The sequence below is a fragment of the Hyla sarda genome, chromosome 7 (assembly GCF_029499605.1).
Source record: "Hyla sarda isolate aHylSar1 chromosome 7, aHylSar1.hap1, whole genome shotgun sequence".
NCBI classification, from domain to species: Eukaryota; Metazoa; Chordata; class Amphibia; order Anura; family Hylidae; genus Hyla; species Hyla sarda.
This window is the reverse complement of record NC_079195.1, coordinates 187,994,667-188,006,818: the sequence shown is the minus strand read 5'-3', so window position 1 is coordinate 188,006,818 and position 12,152 is coordinate 187,994,667. Positions and strand designations below refer to the sequence as shown.

The following is a 12,152-nucleotide window of genomic DNA, read 5'->3' as shown; positions in this document are numbered from 1 at the left end:
TGTACATCATGGAGACGTGGTACTCACCGCACCATGACGTACATTTCTCTATCGGCTCCATTGGGGGACACGGACCGTGGGTGTATGCTGCTGTCTCTAGGAGGTGTGACACTATGGTAATAAAAAATGGCGGCTCCTCCCAGAAGGATATATCCGCCTTCAGGCCCTGAGCTATCAGTTTAAGCTCTGAAGGAAGTGGACATGGTCTAGAATTCTCCAGACCAGGTCTTCTGATTTTTTTTTTTTTTTTTTCCTAGTATAGGGACGTGTTGGTTTTTTATTCTTTTTTCTTTCCTGTTTTAAGGTGGGGACTCAGGGACTCTGGTTCCCTGTTTCCCCAATGCGAGTAAGGGGCCACAGACATTGCGTATATGCGCTGTTCACCCTCCCTCGCCAACGGTCAGCGCCTGGGTTGGTACCTCATGGGTCTGGGTCCCCCTATTTCCCTGCTCGCGCGTAGCAGCCAGGCGTGATGCAGGTAACTAAAGCTGATTGAAGACTTCACTGAAGACTCCATTAGGTAAGTTCTTCTGACTGAGGTAAGTACTTTCCCCCCTTTTTCTCCTTAGGTACGGTCTTGCAACCTCTGTAGACCCCCTGTTTTTGGCCCACCTTTCAGGTTATGGGGCTGGCTTATACAGGGGCTGGACTTTTATTCTGGGGGAGCAGTGACATCTTAGGGGGCATATCATCTATGTTTTACATAGGGCACTTCACTGTGTGTGTATATGTGTGTGTGTGGTTACTTGCGGCTATGTCCGCAGCGCCTTATAGGCTGCTGACAGCCGCGGCGCTGGTACGGGCTGGGCGCTCTCAGCGCCGGCTTACTTTCACTTTCTCCGGCAGTCTCTGCCGGTGTATAGGCCGCCTGCTCTATTTCCCCGAGCGCATATGCGGCTGACATGTGCGCTCGGGACAAGGAGCGGGCGCCATTACAGCTTCTTCTCGGCCAGTCTATAGCTCCGCCCACAGGGCTATTGGAGCTCTTCAGAGGCACGAAGTAGCCTCCAATCAGCGCCGTGGGTGCCTCTGCTTCAGGCATCTCTCTCTCTCGCCAGGGGACACAGACTAGGGTGAGAAAGTTCCTGTCTCTTTTCTCATTATGTCTGCAGTAAGCACTGTAATACCAAAATGCCTGGCTCTACTGAGCCTACTTGCCCTGCCTGCTCCACTGCTCCTCCTGATGCCCTTTTGGTTCCGGTGGATTCAGCCACTCTACCAGCCTGGGTTTCTTCCCTGACCCAGTATATGGCTGACTTGACCCAAGTCTCCCGTTCGGTGGCTGAGGCCTCCCGAGAAGTGGTGTCTGCCTTAAAGGGGTCTTCCTTGCGCAGGTCCTCTGAGAGGGCCCGCTCCTCATCTCCACATACTTCACGCTCTCACAAGCGTACTAGGGGTGCCTCGTCTGTCATCTGGGCACAAACGTTTCTCCTCCAGAGGACGTTCTCGGAGTCGCCGCTCTGCCACGCCAGAGCCGCGTACCCGGTCAGAGTCGCCCCCCTCCAGGACTGCCTCTACTCGGTCACATTCTCCTGGTGAACTGGTGGACGAGGCTTCCGAGCCGGCATCTGACTCAGAGGACCGCTCGGATTCAGTTGAAACGGTGAACTCATTGGTGACAGCCATAAGAGACACCTTTCACTTAGAGGAGCCAGGATCTTCGGATGTCACTCCAGGAGTATCCTTTCATCGTGCTAAGCCAGCACTTCAAAGGTTCAGCTCTCACGCTGACTTTGACGACATTCTTGAATCTGCATGGAAACATCCAGACAAGAGGTTTCCGGGAATCAAGACTATTCAAGAACGTTATCCATTTGACAAGGACTTTGTAACTTGGGTGGTTTCCCCTCCCTCAGTGGATCCACCAATCTCCCGGATCTCTAAGGCGACTACACTGGCAGATGCCGCGGCCTTCAAGGATCCCACGGACAAGAAGGTAGAATCCTTAGCGAAGTTTGCCTCTGAAGCAGCTGGCTCTTCCCATCTTCGCCTTGACATGGGTGTCCAAGGCCCTGTCGGAGTGGTGCCAAAAGCTCCATCAGGGTATCTTAGCGGGATCCCCCCCCAGAGGATCTATCTGCTCTGGCTCTCCAATGCTCTAAAGCTGGGGACTTCCTGTGCACAGCTTTCATGCAGTCAGCCCGTTGTTCTGCCTTTGCTGTGGGTCACCTAGCGGCTCTCTGCCGGAAGCTTGGAATGCGGATACCCCTTCCAAAAGGTCTCTCACTGAGCTTCCTTTTACGGGTGGCTGTCTTTTTGGCAAGCGCCTTAATGAGATAATCTCTGAGATGACAGGAGGTAAGAGTTCCTTGTTGCCTCAAAATAAGGCTCGCCCTACTTCCCAAAGGAAGTCCTCTTCCTTTCGGACCTTTGGCTCCAGCAAAGGGTCCGGGCAGGCGCCTTCGCGGGACAAGAAGGCTCCCTCGTTCCGGGCGCGCCTGTCTTGGAAGTCGGCCTCCAACCGGTCCGCCCGTTTTGTGCCCAAATCAGGCAACCGCAAGCCCACTTCTGCATGAAGTGTGGCCCCCACCCGCGGTTTCTTCTCAGGTGGGAGGTCGTCTCTTACTTTTTCGAGACACCTGGACCTCACACATTCAAGACTCAGGGACGTGGTGTCCAATGGTAACCAAATCGAATTCGCCTCCCTTCGGAGGGATCTCTTTTTTTCGATCCCAGGCCCCCCGGTCTCCTTCTCTGGCGAAGCAATTTCGAGAGGCTCTCCAGTCTCTGCTTCTCCAGGGGGTTATCGTTCCCGTTCCTCCAGGGGAACGGTTTTGGGGTTTCTATTCCAATCTTTGTGGTTCCCGAGAAGGACTGTTCTGTGCGACCAATCCTAGACCTCAAGCGTCTCAACCGTCATCTTCTTATCCGCCACTTCAGAATGGAATCTCTCTGTTCGGTGGTGGCGTCCCTGGAACAAGGAGTTACTTTCATCGGTGGACATCAAGGATGCCTACCTCCATGTGCCAATATTTCCAGGCCATCATCGGTACCTCCGCTTTGCGGTTCCGGAGGGACATTTTCAATTCGTAGCCCTCCCCTTTGGTCTGGCCACGGCTCCTCGGGTCTTTACCAAGATCCTTGAGCCAGTGATGGGCCTGTTACGGTCGAGGGGAGTCTCAGTGATACCCTACCTGGACGACCTTCTCATCAAGGCTCCAACCAGAGCCCAGACTCTGGAGAATGTGGATGACACTCTCCACACTCTGGATCGCTTCGGGTGGACGGTCAACCGGGACAAGTTAGTCCTCTGTCCTACCCAGTCTCTAACCTTCTTGGGAATTCGCTTCAAGACGGCTGGCGATTGTCGGGGGTCCGCTCCCTTCGGGCCCAGGTCTTAGTCCCCATCCGCACTTGTATGGAAGTCCTGGGTCGGATGGTGGCAACTATGGAGGCCGTACCCTTTGCCCAGTTTCATTACCGCCCCCTTCAACTGGCGATTCTCTCTCGATGGGACAGGTCTCCGCTGTCCCTACGATCGTCAGATTGTTCTCCCTTGCAGGGTCAGTCAGTCTCTGCTCTGGTGGCTCCGCTCCCCCCCCAAGGGCGGTCATTTCTTCCCCTTCACTGGCAGGTTGTTACAACGGATGCCAGCCTGTCTGGCTGGGGCGGTGTGTTCAGGGACTGGTCTCCCCGAGAGGCCCTTCTTCCGATAAACATATTGGAATTATGGGCGATTCTTCTTTGGCTTCTTCTTTGGGAGTCCCAGCTTCAGTCCTGTCTGCGTCCAGTCGGACAACGCCACGGCCGTGGCGTACATAAATCGACAAGGCTGCACTCGCAGCTAGGCAGCCATGGCCGAGGTGCCCAAGATTCTCATCTGGGCGGAAAGCAATGTTCCGGCCATTTCGGCGATTCACATTCCGGGAGTGCTCAACTGGGACTTCCTTAGTCGGTCCTCACCCGACCCCGGCGAGTGGTCTCTACATCCAGAGATCTTCGCAACTCTGCGGCTTCTGGGACATTCCGGATGTGAACCTCTTCGCGTCCCGACACAGTCGGAAGATCCTTCCTTGTGTCCAAGTCCCGGGACCCTCAGGCTCTGGCCGTGGACGCCCTAGTGACTCCTTGGGCGAGGTTTGCCCTACCCCTCCCGCTCCTTCCCAGGGTTCTGAGGAAACTCAAAATAGAGGACATCCCCGCCATTCTGGTAGCTCCAGATTGGCCCCGAAGGTCGTGGTACGCCGACTTAGTCAGGCTCCTGGATGACGCTCCACTGCGCTTTCCGCTCCGTCTGGACCTGCTCTCTCAGGGTCCTCTTTGCCACCCCAATTTACAGTCTCTGCATTTGATGGCGTGGCGGTTGAGACCGCGGTTTTGAGGGCCGCGGGTTCTCTTCCCAAGTCATTCACACCATGCTCAGGGCTCGTAAGCCCTCCTCCGCAAGAATTTACCACCGTACTTGGCGGTCTTATTTTCGTTGGTGTGAAGCTCAGGACTTATCCCCTGTAACCTTCTCGGTTCCCCGTCTTCTCTCCATTTTTGCAGTCTGGTTTGGAACTGGGGTTCTCTCTCAGTTCCCTTAAAGGTCAGGTTTCGGCCCTTGCTATTCTTTTCCAGGGGCCCCTGGCTTCTAATTCTCATGTCCGGACCTTCCTTCAAAGAGTGGCGCATGCTGTTCCTCCTTATTGGTCACCCTCTCCCCCTTGGGACATGAATTTGGTTCTGAGTGCCTTCCAGGGTGCACCCTTTGAGCCCCTTAGAGAGGTGTCTCTCCGCCTCCTTTCTTGGAAAGGGGCGTTTCTTGTTGCTATCACCTCCTTGGCAGCTCTCTCCTGCCGTTCTCCGTTTCTGGTGATCCACCAGGACAAGGTTGTTTTCTGGCCAGATCCTTCCTTTTTGCCTAAGGGGGTTTCGGCCTATCATCTCAATGAGGACATTGTCCTCCCGTCTTTTTGTCCTGCTCCTTCTCATCCTAAGGAGCACTTACTACACAAGCTGGATGTAGTTCGGGCTGTTCGGTCTTATCTCTCCATCACTTAGTTTCGTCAGTGTGATTCCTTTTTCGTCCTTATGGAAGGTCGTCGCAAGGGACAACCTGCTTCCAAGGCCACCATTTCTCAGTGGATTCGGTCCGCCATTTCGGAAGCCTATCGCTGTAAGGGGAAGATTTCTCCTTTCAGGGTTGTGGCTCATTCTACCCATTCTGTTGGGGCATCCTGGGCTCTCCAGAATAGAGCCTCGGCCTCGCAGATTTGCAAGACGGCTACCTGGTCGTCTTTGCACACTTTCTTGAGGTTCTACAGAGTTCATACTTTCGCATCGGCTGATGCTAGTCTGGGTCGTAAAGTGTTGCAGGCGGCAGTGGATCGGCCGTCTGCCTGACTGCTTATCTGCCCACCCAAGGGTCGGCTTTGGTACTTCCCACAGTCAATGGACTGTGGGACTCCCCCAATGGAGCCGATGGAGAAAAGGAGATTTTTGTTTACTTACCGTAAAATCTCTCTCTTCGAGGATCCATTGGGGGACACAGCCCTTTTTGGGGTTTCCTTTGGTTCTCTGTCCGAGGGTGTGTTCAGTTATGTCTTTTCTTCTGGTTCTCGGACAGATTTGGGTTTTTCTTTGACCTGTTGGTCTCCTATTGCTCTGGAACTTTAACTGATTAGCTCAGGGCCTGAAGGTGGGTATTTCCTGCTTGGAGGAGCCAACCTTTTTTATTGCCATAGTGTCACACCTCCTAGAGACAGCAGCATACACCCACGGTCTGTGTCCCCCAATGGATCCTCCGAGAGAGAGAGATTTTACGGTAAGTAAACAAAAATCTCCTTTTACGCGCCGCCATGATCGTGAGCACCGGAGTGGTGCTCGCGTCATGCGCGGCAGGTCCCGTCTGCTATCAACAGCCAGGGAACCGCCGGTAATGGCGGACATCCGCGATCGCACTAACCCCTCAGATGCCATGATTGATACAGATCACGGCATCTGCGGCAGTACGGTACTTTGAATGGATGATCGGATCGCCCGCAGCGCTGTCGTGGGGATCCGATTATCCAGCATGGCGGCTAGAGGTCCCCTCACCTGGCTCCGGCCGTCTCCCGGGGTCTTCTGCTCTGGTCTAGAGATCGAGCAGACAAGAGCAGAAGATCACAGATAATACTGATCAGTGCTATGTCCTATACATAGCACTGAACAGTATTAGCAATCAAATGATTGTTATGAATAGTACCCTATGGGGACATAAGTGTAAAAAAAAAAAAAAAAAATTTGAAAAATCCCCTCCCCCAATAAAAAAGTTAAACGTCAGTTTTTTCCATTTTACCCCCAAAAAAGCGCAAAAAAACCCACATATTTGGTATCTCCGCGTGCGTAAAAGTCTGAACTATTTAAATATATTGTTAATTATCCCGATAATACATATTTAAAATATATTTTTTTGACTTGTAGGCAAAAAGTGAAGCTGTTTACATCCCACAACAACATGACAAACTATGCCACCGTCTGGGCCTCCAAAACCAATCTGGAGCAGAGGAAAGGAAGAGCAGGACGTGTACGACCAGGCTTTTGTTTCCACTTGTGCAGCAAGGCACGCTTTGAACGGTGAGAAGCTGGGTCTTGGTTAGCAGTTTGCAAGTGGTCGTTTTGGAGTCTGAGTCTTCTTTGGGTGTGTCAGGATACTGAAAGCCAATATATATGCTTTGATCATCTTCAGTAACTTAGCTGTTGTGTTTTCTAGCTTGGAGAGTCATCTGACACCAGAAATATTCCGTACACCATTGCACGAAGTAGCTCTAAGTATCAAGCTCCTACGATTGGGTGCCATCGGGCACTTTCTGTCAAAGGCCATAGAACCTCCTCCACTGGATGCTGTCATAGAAGCGGAGCATACATTAAGGGGTAAGTTATGTATGTCAGGTCACCAGTAGTGATGATTGCTTCAGTCTGGTTTGCATTTTAATGCTAAATATATAGATTATAAATGATAGTTTAACTTTTCAGAAAAATTATAGTCAAGAATTGGGCTAGGTTAATGAGATTAAACAAATCTGAGATTAAAGAACAGGAGTCTGGCAATGATGTTTCATTATTGGTTGTGTTGCTTTGTCTTTTCAGAGCTCGATGCATTGGATTCAAATGATGAGCTGACTCCGCTAGGAAGAATATTGGCTAAATTGCCTATTGAGCCACGACTGGGAAAAATGATGATCATGGGCTGTATCTTCTAGTGAGTACTTGAGAAATTCTGCATTAACAAGGATTTTTTTTACCCCCCCCCCCCCCCCCCCTGCTAACCTCTGAGGTTGAGGTTTAATGTGATTTTCATTTATTGCAGTGTCGGGGATGCAGTTTGCACGATTTCTGCTGCCACATGTTTCCCAGAGCCGTTCATCAGTGAAGGTCGGAGACTGGGATATGTACACAGGAACTTTGCTGGTAATCGGTTTTCTGATCACGTGGCACTGTTGTCTGTGTTTCAAGCCTGGGATGATGCGAGGTATGTTATCTGGATATAAAACAATTTTTATTAATGAAGGGTCTATATTTGTGTAACTTTGTCTCCTTTTTATTGTCTCTTTCTTTTTAGAATGGGCGGAGAAGATGCAGAGATCAGATTCTGTGAACACAAGCGTCTTAACATGTCCACTCTGCGCATGACATGGGAAGCGAAAGTGCAGCTAAAAGACATCTTGATAAATGCAGGGTTTCCTGAAGGTATGCCAGCCACAATATAACCAATTGATGCTATTGTTTTTCTTATAAGTATATAAACCTAACTTTGGGATGTGTTCTCGTTTCTTTATTTTAGAATGTTTAATGAATCAAGTTTTCAATAACACTGGTCCTGACAATAACCTGGATGTAGTAATTTCACTGCTAGCATTTGGTGTGTACCCAAATGTTTGTTACCACAAGGAAAAACGAAAAATTCTCACAACCGAGGGCCGCAACGCACTTATTCACAAATCATCTGTTAATTGCCCCTTCAGCAGCCAAGAAATGAAGTACCCATCCCCATTCTTTGTTTTTGGTGAAAAAGTAAGTAATGCAATAATACAGCTACAGAAATGTGCTGTATTTCTTTCGGAACAGATCCCCAATAATTTTATTATATTTCATTATTTTACTGATGTCTGGCATGGCTCAGTTATGTCATTTTTCGTTATAATTGTGACAGCCTCTATAAAGCAGATTGTCAAAAACATTGGAATCAAGAAGCAATGGTCAGTGGGGGAGGTTTTTTCAAAAACATAGTAACCAATTTGATTTAACTTTTAAAAAGGCCTCTGAAAAATAGGAAACAATCTGGTTGCTATGGGCAACTGTTCCACTATTTTTCTAAACGTTTTTGTAAATCTCCCCCCAATATGTAAATGTAATATATGACGCCTAGGCTTGGTCTCCACAGGAGGCAGATATCTTTTTGCATGGTTTATTTTTTATCATTGTTATAAACCTATTTTTCTTGCAGCTGGGAGTCCAACATTGGGCCATCAGATTGCTGCCTTGTACGGGCACTGCAAGCAAAACTAATACTCTTGGGGCACATTCACACGCTGAAAAACTCAGAACAGGTTTCCCGCTGCTACTTTTGTTACCATTTACATCAATGAGTCTGTGGAAAATCCGCAATAATGGCAGATTTGCAGATTGCTAGTGGACCCATTGAAGAGTGGTATTGAAACTGCTGGGATTTATTAACGTGGGAATTTACCCTTATGCTTAGTGGAAAGTGCAATACTGTTTCATACATAATTCCTTTTGGCCCTGCAGTAGACATAACACATCGGGCTTTAACATATGTTTTGAGATCTCAGTGCTAAGCAATGTCAGTGTCTGTAAAATAAGATGTCTCTAATTGCTGGAAAAAGCATATCATATCAGATTAAAACAAACAAGAGGTAGAATATGGATGTATTAGAATGAATCAATAATTCATTACATGCGTTCTGTGTACTTATGTTCAATTTGTTTTTAGATTCGTACAAGAGCAATTTCTGCTAAAGTGATGACCATGGTGAGTCCCTTACAGCTGCTGCTCTTCGCCTCCAAAAAAGTCATGTCAGATGGACAGCTAATACTCTTGGATGATTGGTATGTGTATTGACGTGGTAAATTATTTTTTTTCCCCCCACTATGCCTTTGTGTAAGTTTGTGGAGGTGGTTCCATGGTCTTTCAGGCCAGATGTCCTGGCTCTCAGTGATTTTCCCATATGTTGTACTGTAAAGTTGACACTCGGCAACAGCTGACATGCATTCTGCTAATATGCTTCTGGTGTACTTGTGATGAAATGGTATGTCTTTCTAATATATATTGGAAGTTATTTATTAGGTGATTTTCCCCACACCCCTCTTTTTCTCCTTGGGGTTTACACCCAAGTTGTGTGGTACTTTTTCGTGTGCCAGATTTTGCTGCCCAAAAAAACGCTTTCAACTCTCAGTTTACTTGAAAAACCTGAAAAAAGATGCTTGACCACTAAGAAAGGGGAAATGACCACTGGAAAAGGGGCATGTTGGTGATAATTTAGAGAAAACCCAGCAAATTTACTAATTCCCACATAAAATGTAAATTTGAGCTCTGGAAAACCCGACAGCTTAAAGTACTTGTAAAAAGCAGAAAAATCTTTATAAAAGTGCCAAATTTGTAAATACCATGGAAAACCACCTGTTGGGGTGTGGGGGGGGGGAGAATTCCACAATGAAAACCTCACTCTACTCTTTGTAAATCACCCCCATTGTTTTATCATCCTTGTAGACTACATATTATTCACTATAGTCTGTGGTTAACTGAAGAATTGTCTAATCCACAGGATCAAGCTGTTACTGCCCCACGAGGATGCGGCTTCAATTACTGCATTGAAATCTGCAATGGAAGCACTTGTCGTCGAAGTTACTAAACAACCAGACATTTTATCTCAACTGGATCCTGTCAATGAGAAGATGCTAAACATGATTCGCATATTATCCAAGCCATCCACAGCAGGAATAAATCTTATGATTGCAAATTCTAGGTAAGCAACTGATGTTCTGTGTAGAATGTCACGTAGCAGTCACACTGGAGCATTCTGAATAATTCCTTTAACGCGCAAGTCCAAAGTTTCCAGGCCCGCGCGTTCTTCAGCTCCAGCGTGGACAGGCCTTGCTGGGTGGTACAGTGGCTAAGGCAACCATACCACATTCAGCTAAGTTACAGACATAAGCTTTCGTCTCATGAAATGAAAATCTTGCATTCAACATTTTGAAATTTTGTGGCAGAGCATGTCACACAAGGCCAAAATACCTCTTTAAGATACAAATACAAAACAGGGCAAACGTTGTGTACTCTTGAAGAATGTGTGCTGCCTGTAACCACACAGCCAAAGCTTCCATGGAGCAGTTCCCCCCCCCCCCCCCCCCCCATTGCTGGCTGTGTACTGAAGTGATCAATAGAAGTATGGAAAACCATACATGCAGACATAAAAGACTGATAAGTGAGTATTGTACAATGTATGTTAATTTGTGATTTGTTTCCAGGTTTGGAGATGGGCCTCGTCCACCTAAAATGGCACGATTTGATGGTGGCTTCCAAGGTAACAGTGGAAGGGGAGGCTACCGTGGTGGTTCCAACTCTGGAGGTGGCTATGGAGGATCTGGCTATCGGGGATACAGAGGTGGTGGGTCCAGGGGCGGAAGCTATGGTGGTGGCTACCGCGGTGGCTACAGAGGTGGAAGTCAAGGCGGTGGCTACAGAGGTGGAAGTCAAGGCGGTGGCTACAGAGGTGGAAGTCAAGGCGGTGGCTTCAGAGGTGGAAATCAAGGCGGTGGATTCAGAGGTGGAAATCAAGGAGGCGGATTCAGAGGTGGATACCAGGGACAAGGCGGTGGGTTTGGAGGTGGATTCAGGGGCCAGTCACAAGGAGGATTCTAAAGACTTTAGTTTCTATATATTTTGTTGCAAAGTTCAGTGTACCAGTGGAACTTCATGTGCATGTTGCTGCTCTTGAAGGCAGTAGACACATTCTTTGTACAAGTAGTGTTCAGATTGTAATATTTAATTTTTTTTGTACTTAATTGTTTCACTGTTGCCAATAAAATAAATTGGCCAGCTAATTTGCTTTTTAATAAATAGTCATTCTCCAGCGTGTTTTATTTTACAGTATTTGTTGAAAAACTCATTAAATATTTGAAAAAGAAATCCCATATGTTAACAATTGTTGGTTTCTATCTGATTGGACAGACATTAACTTTACAAGAGCGTATAAAAGGGGGTTTTGTGAGAATAAAAAAAATCATATATGGCAGAGGGGCTATAATATTACACTGTTGTATGTATAAAAACTATAATATAGGAAGTAGGTTTGCCAAGGCATCTGATGCCCAGCCAGTCCGTGCATGAGGCCTTTTCTAATTTTTAGAATTTGTGCACAGAACTCGCTGGGCGTTGTACTGGTTGCCTTGGCAACCTAACTACCTAGTATGTGCATCTTATTTCTCGTTCGCTCTTCATTGGAGGACACCTATACTGATGGTATAGCCCCTTGCCACTAGGAGGTGCTGGCACAAAAAAAAAAAAAAAAAAAAGTTGGCTCGTCCCTGGCAGGATATACCCGCCCACTGGAAGTGAGGTAACTAGTTTTAGCTAGTGTCAGTAGGAGGCAAGACACTGGTCTGGCGCTCTCCAGACTGGTCGTTTTTTTTTTTTAATTATTTTCTAGTAAGGGCTGTTTAGTTGTTTTTTTTCCCTCACTTTTGTTTCCCTTTTTCAAGTGGGGGTTCAGGGGTCCTGTACCATTCGGATGTTAAGACTTCTTAGGGGCAAGCCCCTCGGATCGCCAGTCTCACTTCCTCTTCCCTGATCTCTTCTGCCAAAACGCCAAGAGAGGGGTCTACTCCTCGCTCAGGAATGGTTTCAGCCAGGAAAACCGACATCTTATCTCGATCCAGATCCTTCCTTCCCAAGAGGTGCGAGTAGAAGGATCTGACGACCTCCAAGATCCCTGATCTGGACCGATTCAGAGATCCTGTACTATCAATCAGTTCTGAAATGACTTTACTACTCACTGACATCTTACAGTTTCTGTAAGGGTCGGGCGAGCGGTACTTTCCGAAATCCCTCTCAAAAACCAAAGATGTGTGCCTATCGTACTGACACCTCATCAGCAAGGATTTCACTCTGGAGATATCCTCTCGGCTACCTCCAGTCGAGACGAGAAGCTCGAGTTTCCTCCTCAGACCCT

General features: G+C 47.8%; 1 protein-coding gene across 2 annotated transcripts in view; it reads left to right on the top strand.

The window, feature by feature from the left end:
* Positions 1–11,043, top strand: part of DHX9 (DExH-box helicase 9) — a 43,798-nt gene extending 32,755 nt beyond the window's left edge. For both annotated transcript variants that reach the window (XM_056531887.1, XM_056531888.1), the window contains 9 exons: positions 6,385–6,537; positions 6,674–6,834; positions 7,051–7,162; positions 7,271–7,432; positions 7,523–7,650; positions 7,745–7,974; positions 8,915–9,030; positions 9,747–9,947; positions 10,450–11,043. In XM_056531887.1, the coding sequence (XP_056387862.1) occupies positions 6,385–6,537; positions 6,674–6,834; positions 7,051–7,162; positions 7,271–7,432; positions 7,523–7,650; positions 7,745–7,974; positions 8,915–9,030; positions 9,747–9,947; positions 10,450–10,843 (1,657 nt within the window). In that variant the 3' untranslated portion in view covers positions 10,844–11,043. The remainder of the gene's footprint in view (positions 1–6,384; positions 6,538–6,673; positions 6,835–7,050; positions 7,163–7,270; positions 7,433–7,522; positions 7,651–7,744; positions 7,975–8,914; positions 9,031–9,746; positions 9,948–10,449) is intronic.
* The last annotated feature ends 1,109 nt before the right edge of the window (positions 11,044–12,152 follow it).